The sequence below is a fragment of the Corvus hawaiiensis genome, chromosome 2 (assembly GCF_020740725.1).
Source record: "Corvus hawaiiensis isolate bCorHaw1 chromosome 2, bCorHaw1.pri.cur, whole genome shotgun sequence".
Lineage (NCBI taxonomy): Eukaryota > Metazoa > Chordata > Aves > Passeriformes > Corvidae > Corvus > Corvus hawaiiensis.
The window spans coordinates 97,047,981-97,062,262 of NC_063214.1; the positions used below are offsets into that span (position 1 = coordinate 97,047,981).

General features: G+C 40.3%; 1 protein-coding gene across 10 annotated transcripts in view; it reads right to left on the bottom strand.

Annotated features, from left to right (window-relative positions):
- Positions 1-14,282, bottom strand: part of MCF2L (MCF.2 cell line derived transforming sequence like) — a 156,920-nt gene that overhangs the window by 119,759 nt on the left and 22,879 nt on the right. The window contains exon 1 of one of the 10 annotated variants that reach the window (XM_048327814.1): positions 4,293-4,707. The exons of 8 other annotated variants lie outside the window; for them this stretch is intronic. In XM_048327814.1, coding sequence (XP_048183771.1) covers positions 4,293-4,371 — 79 coding nt within the window. In that variant the 5' untranslated portion in view covers positions 4,372-4,707. Of the gene's footprint in view, positions 1-4,292; positions 4,708-14,282 lie in introns of those variants that run through there. One more of the 10 variants, XM_048327876.1, reaches the window with a different exon arrangement.

Genomic DNA, 14,282 nt, shown 5'->3' on the forward strand with positions numbered 1-14,282 from the left:
CAGAGGCAAACAGAGCACTCTGCCACATGGAGAAAGACTTTTTGGGTTCCCAAACCTGAAAATCAAGTGAACCAAGGACAGAAGCTACAAAGGTAAGAAAGTGCAGGCAAGCTCACAAGAGTGTAGGAATGGGGAGGACACACAGAACAGGTCCTTCCAGCTGCCCACAACTTTAAAATGTCCCTTCAGAATGCCTCAGGATGTTCCTGTTTGTTCTTGCAATAATCTAACTCACAACAGTGATGCTTGGAGATGGTGTGCGAGTTCCTTTCTCCTACATCTGTGCCTAATTTGTCACTACAGGTGAGCCAGCTTTCAAAACTTCAAAAGCCTGCCTGTCAAGAACAGAAAGTCAGGGAAATGTAATGTAAAGTTTGGGCCCAAATTGTGAATAAGACTGAAAATCTGGAGCTGTTGAAAAGTGACTGAGGCTGAAATAGCTACAGGATGCTACCTGTACTTAAAATACCAGCACTGCATACGTATTTACTGCGGAACCACATGTTTTCCTTCTTTGGTTTGCAGATGTTTCTTCTTTCTGCAGAGCATTAAAATTGCATTTGAGGAGAGGAAACAGATGGTAGCTGTAATAGTGGCGCTTTTCCAAGGTGGAAAGAAACTGTTATAGTGGGGCTTCCACAAGCTTAGGGCTGAGAATGTCAGACTTGTATTGCCTGTTTGCATGAATTAGACAACACGTCACTGCAAGGCTTCCAAATGATGCAAATGTAGGGTAGTGACTGACATCAGGAGCTGGTGCCTTAACACTGATTCTGTGTCAGTCAGAGCAAAGGGAGTCCTCAGCAGAATCCCCATGGCAATGATATGGACAATGCATGAGGTCCCAGGTCAGAACTATTCATCATCTCAGGCTTCAACCTCTGAGCTACTGTTCCATGGGGAGGGGAAGCTCTGTCCATAAACAGAAATTTGTGGAAGAGAGTTGAATTTAACACAGCAACAACTGAAAAAGAAGAAGGAAAGTAAAAACTATGTCCAAATGAACAGAAATTATGCCATTATCCATCAAAACAATAAACATGGACAAAACCAGGATTTTTTTTTAGTATCAATAATAATGTCACAGTTTTTTTCTGAAATAACCTCACAATTCTAATAGAAAATAAATTTTAAAAAAAACCAAACAAAACCAAAAAACCACACCCAGAGAATTTCTTTAAATAATTTCTGCCTTATTTTATGGATTTATATGAGAACAGCAAAAGCAATTAGTCTGGTCATCCAAGTCCAGGTGGCCATTTGATAGAAGGAAAGTGGCTGGGAAGACTGAGGAGTGGATCTGCGAAAAAATTAAAGAAAATGTCATGGGAACACCCTTTATAGCTGTTGGAAAAGGGTAGGGTGCAATGTTATTTTGAACTGTGGAACAGGAGTCAGAGCATGAATATGAAGCAGATGATAATATTAAACTAGGGAGCATGATTTTGGTAGCTAAGTGTGTTCAGAAGTAGAAGACATGTGTTGGAGGATAAGGTGAAGGTGAGGAAGATGAGAAATAATCAACCAAAGCTTTGCCAGAGAAAGCTGTCTGGATTTGTGAAATGTGGCAGAGGAAGGCACTCGAGGGATCCAGTGAGAGGATCACACACTCATAAGAGAGTAAGGAGAGGTCAGTAACGTACCATGGGGGCTGGGAATGTGAGTAAATCAGAATTTGGTCAGAGAAGAGGGAGCAGAACCGCTAAGGCAAGTGCTGCTGTGGCAGTGAGGGATGAGTAGCCCAGAAAGGTTGTGTGAGTGCCAGACTGACACAGGGGACTTGCCAGCAGGAAAGCAGCCAGAGGCATAAAGGCTGTTGTGGTAGAACAGTGAAAGATTACGGACACACCCAGACCTACCATTCCTAACCTCAGGCATTGGGAGATGCTAGGTTAGGAGCTGAGCTACTCCAGGCTTCCTGGCCCCCTGACCCAGTCACAGGAAAGACCAGTGCACCTCAGAAGGTAGAAGGACTTTCCTTCTTAACATCTTAACATGCCCCCTTCTCTCTGTTCAGTGCACAAGGATTTTAGGAGAATCCCTCTTCTGACGCAAAAGCTTAAAACTACCTGGGATAAATCTCAGCCTGCCTACAGTATAATTCAGAAAAAAAAAATACAAGCTAAGGAAAAACAGTTTTTTGGGGTTTTTTTTAACCTAGAATCCTACAAAGGAGAAAATTCCTTGATGCCTGAAGGTGGACAGCTGCACCAGGGGGAAGCCAGGGTAACCTCTGCATTTCAATTACTCCTGAGTAGGGAGCTATTGAAAAAGTCTGAACATGATCTTGGGCTGTTAAGGAAATCTTTGTTTACAAAAGGTTTCTGAATCAACAGAACTGCTGTGAAGCCAGACAGGATAATTTGACCCAAGGACAGTGTACAGCCCAAGCATGGGAGACAGCGACAGAGAAACAGTCTAAGCAACCTGAAAGCAGCAAGGGAGGGAGGGGGGGTGAAGGAAAAGGAAACCTGAAACAGTCACCTGTAAATACAACCACTGGCTGTAGAAAAGTGCTGCCTTTGGCCTGAGAATACCCACACAAGGATTATAATGGAGAGGAAGAAAGAGAAGGGGGAGGAGAGGGACCAGCTAAACCACATGAACATGAAACTGGCTGTAAAGTAAAGGCTGCCTTTTCTCTCTCTTTTTTTTTTTTTTTCCCCCCCTTTAAACATGCAAGTTTAACAAGCTAAATACCAGCACATAGTCAGAGCTGCCAGCAAGTATGAAAACAGTGTTCGGAGCTGCTGGTGGCTACATGAAGGTCACAGTGTACCTGCAGCTGCACAGCTGAGAGACAGGCGGTGTCACAGGCAAACCTCCCACTCTGGAGGCTCCCTCTCCTTCAGTTCAGGAAGAAAAGGCTCTCACATTCCTAATCAAATCCACCATACATTCGTAAAATTTATCTTGCCTCAAAAAAGCTAGATAAACATTTTCATGGGAGTGGAAAAAGTAATGTACAAATTACTAAAATAAACTGCAATAGACAGTATGCCCTAGAAAATATCAGACTGGCTTTCTTATTAAGAAAATCAAAACAGAAAACTAAACAAATATCCAGACATTTAATAAAGACATGTTTTGAAAATAGGAAGATAATCAATAGGAATAAAAAGAAAGGAGAAAATAGTGTGCATGTGACCTTTACTTGTAATTTAATGCTTGTTCTTGTCAGATCCAATCTTGTTTCCCCCCCAGAAAAATGTTATTGAGAAGGTAAAATACCTTTTTTCCCTATCCAAGAAAACAGATGCAGCTGATCTGTTCATTCCATATTTGTCATTTAATCTATGTGTTCATCAGACTACAGCATCAGCCATCTTGCTAATTATCTCCTTCCACCCCACGGAAATTGAAAAAGATGAGAAAGTCACCCTTAAGAAATAGAGGACTAGGAAAACAGGAAGATAAATTCCAAATTTTGATACTGCAATGAATAATACCTTATATATTCTGTATTTTCAAATCACTGTTTTGCCTCACATGACAATAAGATGCAAGACTTCTGTAATCTGTCAACCAAGAATAAAGGGCAAACCAAACAGTTTAAAAGGATGCAAAAACCACCTCTCTTGTCTTTCCAGGCAACTTTTTATTCTGAAATATGTTCACATTCTGCATAAGCAATAGCCAGGGAAACATTCCTAGATCTAATCAAAGATCACATTATCATGCACTGCTTCTTAGTTCTAGTTTTGAACACACAAGCATTTACATTTTCAACAAATAAAAGAATCTCAGAAATTGTCATAATCTTTCTACAGCGCTAAAACTGTTTTAGCAGATCTGCTCTAGTTTTTAATCCATACAGGTGTAAAACTAACCACGATTAATTCATGCAACTCTTCATTCTCATGAAAGTGCAATTTATATCCACCCAAAATACTGGCTTGCAGTGCTTACAGTTAGCTGAGCTTTTCATTGCTTCATATTAGACCCGTTTCACTAGACAAATCTGTAATTCCCCCAATTAAGGTACAGTGCAGTCAGATGAAAAGGGACTCAAGACCCATTTAGAGTATATGACTGGGCTAACAGCTACCCAAAACTACTCAAGATGATGTTCTAAAGCATGCTTCAGGAATATCTAAGCACTAAAAAATTTTAATTAGTGTTAATATCAACAAAAGTTTAACCTGCTGACAAAAGCTCGTAATGTTTTCTTTCCTATTAATGAGAGCATGCATAAAGAAAGCTAGTCAGATTGCCAGGATTTTCTGTAAATCCTACAAAATCCCTAACAGCATCCACACAACACGTTATTTAAGACCAGCAGCTCCTCCTACCAGCGCACTGGGAAACCGCATTTAATCTTTGCATCAATTCTTCTAGGGCCATTTCTTCAATTTTCAGCCAGCATCTCATTCTCAGATAAAACAAAAAGAATCCACAGCAAACATGCCCCCCCTGCTCAAGGATTAAAGGAGGCAGGGGGAAAAAAAAAAACCCCAAGCCAGCCCACTAGAGCAGTGCTTCGCAGCCTTGCATTTTAATCGCTCGGCACGGATCCCCTCGGCACAAAGAGAGGCAGGAGCCCACGTTCCCTGCTGGCAGCGCCTGGGTGAGGCGGGCGCTGCTGGCAGCCAGAGCCGGGAATGTTAATGACAGCAGGACCGCTCAGAACTTCTCTCCCCTCTGCCGCGTGTGGGCTTGCCCGCAGTGGAGTCCTCACACGCCAGGATTGATGCGAAGCGCTGAGGAGCCGACGTATGGCCAGCGCTGGGAAGGGCTGCGCTGCATCCCGCGGGAGCAGCCGGAGCTCGCAGAACGCCCCATCCCCACTCACGTGAGCCGGGGCTCCCCCACCTTCCTGCCAGTTTGCTGTCAGGGTGAGCAGCTTGGAAGGCAAATGCCTTCCCAGTGACAATGCTAAGGAGATCCCGCTCTCACCAGCCCGCAGGATGGCCTCACGTTCGGTTTGGAATGGTCATTTTTGAATTTCCTTTAAACGCTGTCGAATTTCCTTTAAACACAGCTGTCTTCTGGACTCTTAGGAGGAGTTTGCTTTAATGTTGTGCCACAGCAGTCTTACAACTCTGCGAAATTGGTATTTCCACAGCAACTGTATCCCCACCTAAGGCAAAGGGGTTTTAGAGCCGGGCTCCGTGGACCCCACAAGGTGTATGGAGTATACACAACAGAACTGCTGCAGAAGGCAGCCAGGAAAACCAAACCTCATAACCAATAAACTTCCATTTACTAAAGAGGGTACAGTACCACTGGAAAACTTTTAGGGACACAGGAAAACCTTCAAGACTGAAAGCAGTACAATGCTTCTCTATACAACTCCTCATAACTGGTTTTCAGTACTTTTATACAGACTGTTTTACAAGTTAGAAACTATGATGCTTTTAACACTTCTTTTTTAAGATCATCTTGATGCCTACGAAATCTCATTGTTGTCACGTTTTTGCTAATGGTCAGTTGAATTCTCCCACTCTTCTAATCCTCCTATTGGTTTTATCTATTTCCTCTTATTTTTTAACCACAAAAATAAGCAAATTATCCATGGCTAAAAGAAAAAAGGGATGTTTTTCTTTATGTTTAAGAAGACTGTGCTATGTTATTTAAGATGAAGATTCTTTTCTAGAGATTGCATACAGCAGGTAAAAACAGCAGCCCTTCCTAGGAAAATAAGTGGATACCTATGATGATTTGTTCATAACTCTCAACAATACCATTAGAGAGGACATGAACTAAAACAAAAAGTTTTTAAGAGGACCCATCAAACTATCTGGGCTTCCTCTGCCAATGAAATTAATTTAGATAATTCATTTACTACATTAATTTACATTATTTCCACTCAAAATATGGCCTTACAGCAGTTCCATGTATTATATATGACTAGAGCCTTATATGTTTCCATTTCAATCTTAACAGAAAAGACAGAATGAAGTCTTCAGTCAAGCTTTTCCATAACAAATTATAACCACTGAAAAACAGGATTTGTAGGAACTTTGTATGCAAAAAGTATTTTGTTTATGTGACTGTCATTTGAGACTGCATTTAGGAAAGGAACAAGTGATGGGCAGCAAAGCCATTATTACCAGGCCAGGCTTGGCCATTCTGGGGGTGAACCAGGAGGAACAAATGAATGAGAAAAAGTGTGCAAGTCTGCAGGTGCACTTGGATAGATGAGGCTCATTTTGAACCAAAGGCTGTGTGACCGTATTGCATCCACAGTCAGCCCAGGGAGAACTCCAGATGTCAGACAGTCCATGGGATTTGTTATGGAGCAAGTTAAAGGCCTGAGGCATTTTTGCATATGCAGAACAGCGAATTTCACTTGTAAGATTTCACGATTTCCTGGTGCAGTAAGAAGTGCAGCAAATATATTCATTTGTAAGCACCTACTGCAAGGGAAGATGCTAGTTCAATCCCAGCTTTCCCTGAGTATCCTGCCTCAATTCAACAGTAATTTCTTATTTTCCTTGGAGAATCAGCAGACTGCTTAAGCTTCCTGTATATCAAAGGTCCATCTTTCCGTGGAGTTTCTCAGTGAAATAACCAATGAAAAGGAAGATAAAAATGTAGTGAAGAATTTTACCACATCAACCAGTCAAGTTTCAGAATCACAAGCACATAATAATTTATACTTGTGCAGAATGAATGGAGAACCCAAATATGTTAGTTAAACCTCAGTTACACCAACACTGCCACTTTATATAGACTTTCTACACCTTCAAACAAATTCCAAGCATGCAAGGCATGAGCAAAGCATCCACGTGAAAGGTTCAGTTAGATGGGTTGAAAGTTAGTTTACTTAGAATTGGGTTATTTGTAATCAGGTACTTGTTTGATCATGTTCATTCATGGAAATCAGGCAGCCTTGTCTTCCTGAGTAAGAAGCTTTGGCACAGCTTCTCTACTGAATGGAACAGAGAGTATTTTCAAGATACTTAACCAAATGTGGGATTACGATCTCTGCTGGTTTGAAACAGGATCATCCATGGTTTCACGAACAACCTTGAGTCAGACTAAAGAAACAGACCTTAAACTAATTAAAATCAACTCTTAACAGAAAGACCCAACTGAGCTTCCTTGCAACATGAATCAGTCCAGTATGTGACTGTGAGCTACCTAAGGAATCAAAACAGTCCTGAAAATACAACATCACTAAAATTCAGGGAAGAGCTACTGCAGTTTTCACTCTTTTGAAGTTTTTACTTGATCCCCACACCCCTGCAGATCATCATGTCAACCATGTTATGGAATTAAACATGCCATTTCAGTCCCACACATCTTACGCTTAATTAAAATATGATAGTAAAAGGACAGATGCTCAGTTCTAACAGTGAGAGTCAGTAAATACAATAGGAAATGTTGTCATTTTTCAGGTACGATATGATTATTTTGAATTATTTTTTTAATTAAAAATTCAAGCTGCTTCTAGAATTCTGATTTTTACCTTCTGCTAATGTATTACCTTTAGCAAAATATCTTCACTAGTCCCAGGCAAGCCCCTGCTGCAACAAAGGAATTCATACAGAAATTTGAGGAGTACACAGCCTTTCAGTCCTGTCTTACATGTTTAAAATGCACTGGAAACTTCTTTTTGTCAAATGGTCTGTACTCCTGTTTCTTTCAGTGAAACTGCAAAGATAATAAGCAAGGAGCAAATATATTACAGAATTCAATCAATCGATTTCCATGGCTGCACAGGTGTAATATTTGGCCTGATTTGTATTGACTTTTTCCTGAACTTCTACTGGATTTGAGAGCCTCAACAACATTATCTTTTCCTTCAGTCCTCCACTTTGCTCTGGTTTTGGCTGTAGTCTTCAGCAAATCCTGTTCAAACACAGCAACATCACACATCTTTTATTTCGAAACAGTTTCACCCAAATAGGATTACCTAGTTTTTCAAGAAATTGTGGCTATTTTGAAAGTGTTCCAGAAGTAACACACAGCTGTCCACTCATGTGGGGGAACCAAACCGGTAACCAAAAGTCATTAACACATAATCATGTAATGAGTTTTTCTAGAGCAAAAGATACTTTCAACAATATACCTAAAGATTTCTCTGCTAACTTTACACTGATCTCCATAACATCAGCCATCAGTGAGTTCCAAAATTTAATTACGTGCTGTGTGAAAAACTGTTTTTGTTTAAACTACCTTCCTGAAAGTTTTCTGAGTGCCCCAGTTTCTCTTTTGTGAAGCAGTGGAAAAAAAAAAAACCAACCAAAAAAAAAGAAAACAGCAGGAAATAAACACTCTCTTTTCACATCCCCAAGCCATTCATGACTATACAGACTGCCACTGTAGGTGATATTATGTCTCCTCCAATTGCCTGATTTCCAGACAGAAAATTTCCTACACTAATTAGTTCCTATTTGTATAAAAGCAACCCCATACCTCCAACTGCCTTCACCTCTTCCACGTACACTAATTCTACTCTAACAAAGGGAACAAAACTGGACATGGTACTCCAGAAGTAGGCACAGCTGAGATTACTCAGTGACATAAGGATTTTGTGTGACATAAGGATTTTGTTGTTCTCAGTTTCACTCTCAGCAGTTTGTAATGTTTTGTTTGCCTTTTGGACCAACACTGAATGCCAACGGAGCTGCTGCTGTTTTCAGGGAGCTACCCACAGCCAGTCAAGGTCTCTCAGTGAGGGCAACAGCTTAGCTTACAGAATAGCATTTTCTTTTCTCATCTCATGCTAGTACAAACAATTAACCTCACCTTCTCTACTGATCACTTGCTTAGCACCACCAATTTATCCTCCAACAGTGTGCACTCAGCACTGAATTTTACTATTTGGAATAAATATTTTCACACATTTGCAAATTTTCCGTGCTTTCTTTCTATTTACAGTTCATTTAGAATTATGTTGAATAGCTGGAACCCCTGCAGAAATCCCTGAGTTTTCTCCACCAGTAACTCCCCCTCCATCCAGCGAAAAGTGACCACCTAAAGGAACTATTTCTTATTTTTCAGTCAATTACTAATCCACAAGAGGGCTTCCAGTTTAACCCAAAGGAGCTTAGTTTCTCTACAAGCCAAAGAGCAGCTGCAGCAGAAGAAAAATTATGTACTGATTTAAAGCAGGACTACAAGGAATGGAAACACACAGAGGCTGCCAGGCCGCTTTGCACGGCTGCATTGGATGCCTTACTGCATCGCTTGCAGCAAAGGGAACAGGCAGAGCATATGGATGGTTGTGCCTGTGCAGCTGAATCCCCTGCCAAACATCCCATACCGCTTTCTAGTGATACCACATGGTCAACATCAGGCAGCCAACTCCACACGCTCTTTTCTGGATGGCCCCAACACCACAAAACTCTATATATAGACTGTGTGAGCAGTGAAGCTACAGCATCCATATCACCACTGCTCTCTAAAGACACTGCAAACATAGCCAGGGTGACTTACCTAAGCTGGGCTCCTGCAGAGAGGGAAGAAACCCATTGAATGTGGTTTTCACAAAGTCCTCTCAGGTCCTACAAAAAACTGCCACATACACCCACTGCACAAGAGCGATACTGATCCCCAGCCTTAAATAAAAGGGAAAGAAAAGGGAAACAGGACAGTTGATATGAAAGATCCAAACAGAAAATGCATTTTTAACATTTCAACCTCCTCTTGGCATGAGTTCTTCCTTCATGAAGAAAAGGGATTTTTCCCTTTTATTTCCCTGAATGACTGAGTTCTCTTGGTAATCAGCCCAGTTAGGCTTTATTATGTAAAGCATCTGGGATTTGAAACTGGGATTCATAAGCAGAGATGGCAGTATTCTGGTTTTGGCAACACCTCACTCTTTCACAAGGAGAAAATTGTTCCTACATTCACAATCTTAAGGAATACAGAGAACTTAGGAAATACATAGAGGAAGAAGGGGAAACAAAAAATCAAAAGTTTTTCTTCTTACAAACTTGACACTCATATGAAGCCAGAGTATGGGCAAGGTTCATTCATACAGGAACACAGACTAAAGAAGCTTTCAGATGTGCAAGGACAGTTAACAGAACAATTCCATCAACATTAGGTCTTATTTAATTTATATATTATTTTACCAAATCTTCCTCAAGTCCTCAGTGCCTTCTCAACCTCAATAAATTTTCTTTTGAGAAAGTAAGTGCCATACAGAAGATGTCCTAGCAGCTGCTCTCCAGGTTCCCCATCTGGGATGTGTGATACTCCCAGAGGCTGAGGTGACACCCAGATCAAGTACTTAGCAGTAGGGGAAAAGCTTCACGCTCCCCTTCCTTTTCCATTATTGCTCAGGCCCATGGCTGAGTAGTAGTAAAAGATAGATGAAATGCAACATACTCATCTCTGTTGGATTGCCTCTTCTTCAATATAGCCCAATCTTGCTACAATCCAGCTCCCCATACTTCCCCAAACAGCTTGCTTCCTCCCCCAGCAATTGCAATCTAGCCTCTCCTTAAAAAAAAAAAAAAAAAAACCACAAAAAACCAAACACAAAGAAACAAATACATCAAGATTAGTTCTTAAAGCTTAATTTAGTTACTGACTTTCCATATTTAGTTTCTTCTACAACCTGTGTCGAGGCTTCATGCTAGAGCAGCATTCTTCATCCTTCTGTGAAGTTTTGTAGTTAGGCTCCTCAGCCTGAATTAGCTTAAAATGATTGACCAGATCACAGGTTTCAATACTTCCTAGCATAACAGGCAGGGCCTTCTTTTTCCCCAGCCTCCCTTGCTTGGATGAAATATCATTTGAATCTCATCTACTGGTTTGCCGTGTTTCTAAAGAGTACCAAGTTTCCTTGTAAGTGCTTCATTCAGATTTCTTCTTTGTCCTTTTTTGCCACGTGGGATTAAGTAATCACTGCAGAGCCAACAGCCTTGAAAGAGTTTATTTAATTTAACACCTCCAGTTGCTCCTGCTCCAGCTGAGGGGTGTTCCAGTCTTTCATTCTTCTTCAGTCTGAGGAGCTAAACTATCCAGATGTGCCCACAGCTGCACTCCTCTAAAAGCAGGCATGGCAATAAATGAATGAATGAATGTTGCCTTTTGCCAATGCAGTGCCAAATAAGACCCTTCCTTTCTAAGTTTACTGAGGTATCTTTATAGATGAAGGAAGTACTTTGTGCAGGAAGTTAGGAAGACCAAGAATAGGAAGCTTAAAGGTGAGCAGGGAATGAACTTGCTGCAAAAAGGAGTAATATGGAAAGAAATTAAGCATCACTGTTATTTCCTTCATTGGGGCACTTCCACATGTATGTATAGTCAAAGGAAAGGCTCACTGGGGAAAATACTCCAACCCCTAAAGCACTGAAACCACAGTACTTAAAATGTAGAAAAATAAAATAGTGGATGTCAGGGAGCTCTGGTTTTAGAAGATCAGCTACTGGTACCATGATAATTAAACAGATGGTAGAGTATAGATGCAGAGATGCCCCAGTAATATTCTTTCACAGACTTAGTATTGTGTGTGTAACTGCTGAAATTAAATGGATCCAGAAAACACACCTTTTGTCTTCTGTTGGCAGGGTGATTTTCTTTTCAAAGGAAATGCTGGATAAGGGGTCATAAAATCAATTTATTCCAAATAAGAGTGTGTCCAACATTTTTTTAGAGCTCAAATCTTTGAGGTCTCCTAAAAAGTATTAGGCTTTAAATCAAATTATATGTGTGTGTTCAGATTTGGAGTATTAAAAATAAATTTTAAGACACGCCCTACTTTGTAAAAATCCCTATTTCAAAAGAACAAGCTGCACACATAAAAGTTCAGCAGGTCTACCATTCAAGTCAGGATTGATTTAAAACACTCAGGAAATTTCTCTGTAACAAAAAGTGATATTTAACTGCCACATACAATTGTTAATTTTACATACAATCAATGAAATAAAAAGTATTCAGAATAAAAAAGTAGGGTATTTCCAGGACCATTCAATTTGATTACACAGAATAAAACTGAAGTGCTTACCCCTGAGGAACAGGCTGACAAATTTTATCACAGATAAAGGACACAGTAGAAGGATGTCAGCTTTAATTTGGAACTTTTTTAAAATCACAGAACCATTAGGTTGGAAAAGACCTTTAAGATCATTGAGTCCGACCATTAACGCAGCACTGCCAAGTCCACTGCTAAACCGTGTCCCTAAGTGCCACAGCTACACAGATTTTAAATACATCCCGTTCCATCCCTGGAGGTATCTTAAAAATTTCACTGCCCTTTTCCACTTGTACATCTTAAAAAGTAGCATTCAGTGGAGCTTAACGTGACAGAAAGCTTTTCCCTTTTTATAAAAGGAAGTAGTGCAATGCTCAGGGGATGCACTGAGGACATGGGAAGATTCAGTCTGTGGCTGGTCTGGCTGAGCTGCCCACCTCTGGCAGATGTGCTGCCCCAAGGCTGCTTACCATTCCACACTGGGTGCTGGTCTCCCTCCTGGAATGCACCTCAAGCACTCTTAAAGGACTTGGCTTTCTCTTAATGCAAACCAGGAAAATTTAAGAAGTCTCAAAAAACATCTAGAAATAGGAAAATAATTTCCAACAACCACAAGGATATTTCACCCGCAGCCAAAGAGGCCACACCCCAAACAAGATCTCAGTTTTGCTGCAGAATGCTCACACTCATCACAGGTCCTGCAATGGTGCTGTTGTGTCCTTCACAACAGAGCTTGAAAACTTCTCTCACTGTTTCCTTAACAGACCGACTGCCCTACCTATTTCAATGCAAACAATCCTCAGTAAATAGAGTAACATTATTTTCTTTTTGTTTGTTGGTGGATACTTAATACAGCAGATACCATCAAAAGTGGCAGAAGATTGCAGGTAAGGAAAAAAAAAGTCTCTAAAAAATGTTTTGCAAACAATTACAACTTTTTCATTTCTTGACAAGCAAAAATCACCATATCCAATTTACAATAATTTGTTGTGCTGTGTTTTTTTGATTAGGATATAAAACAGTGAATACTTTCAGATCCCCTTTATTTTCCATTTAATGTTCTTCATGGAATATGGTACTTCTCGAACAAGCCAAATTAAATTGATCTTTCCTGGGAGATGGTCTGCACAAAACCCTCAGTAGGTGAGGGGAAATGACTGCTCTTCAGTTTATAGTTACTCTGCTGCATTATGGTAAAACTGTCAGAAAGAAAAATGTCATATAGATTTCTTTATATTGTGAGCCATATCCAAACCACCATTTTATGCTTTCTTGAAACAGAAAGACTGAATTTTTAATTCAATAGGCTTATGGAAGTACTACCATTAGTTTTCGTGAATGACCACAGTCAGGGATTTTTTCACTTACTTAAAAATGCAGTAAAATTAAGTGCTTTTTGATAAACTATCTATTACACGTAAGAGGTTTCATGAGATTCACTTTCAAATAATTTAAGCTTTAAAATTACTAGATACTTAAAAAAATATCACAACCATGATCAAGAGTTGGCCCATAAATCCACAAAGATTAACGCAGAGGGACACGCTCACAGAGAGACTCATCCCCAGAGTACAGTACACCATTTCCTATTCCAGCTCAGGAGACATTTTTTTTCTAACCCTGCCCAGGTGCTGTCAGGTCAGCTGCAGAAAGTCATTGGTAATTAATCTCCAGGATGCATCAAGAAGTGCAATCAAAATATCTTCAACAGTTGCTTTGTAATCATGCTGCTCTTTCACTGTGTCTGTTTTCATTGAGCCATGTCACACTTTATAAGATCTAAAAGTCTGAAGTGAGATTTCCACAAAATTTCAGGTTTTGTATTCTTGCCATTTCTCAAATGCTTCAAGTGTTTTTCTGCAAAATTTTGCCTTCAGCGTTCTTTTTACAAGATCAGTTTCAACAGGCTGTAAAAGTTACTCCTTCAGCTGCCAGCTCCCTCCCAGCGCCTCAAAACGTCAGTGCCATGGCAAAGTCTGAATCCCTGAAGAAGAACTCTTTTGATCCTCTTTACCATTCCTACTTGTGTAGTACCCAAGACGAAGAACATTTTCAGGGTTGAACACTGTCACTGCATCAGCAGAGCACAGACAAGCAGCAGGAAGAACAGGGAGGTTAGCATAATGAAATGTAATTAAAAGCAGAATTCCAAAGGGCAGCATAAAGAAGAGGCTTAAGGACACCAGATACCATGGAAGGCCTGACGTGAAACTTTAGCTCTACCAAGACCAACACAAATGAAAGGAAGAGTCTGTTCAGCTCCTAGAGACTGATCTGCATTAGCAACCCCTAAGACCCATTTACTTCCTTCAAGATCTCAACCAACCCTTTAGAGAAAAGACAAGACAGGCATTAAGGAAATAATCACTTTTGCATCTGTAGTTCTTAGCATGGTTGGATCTGTCAT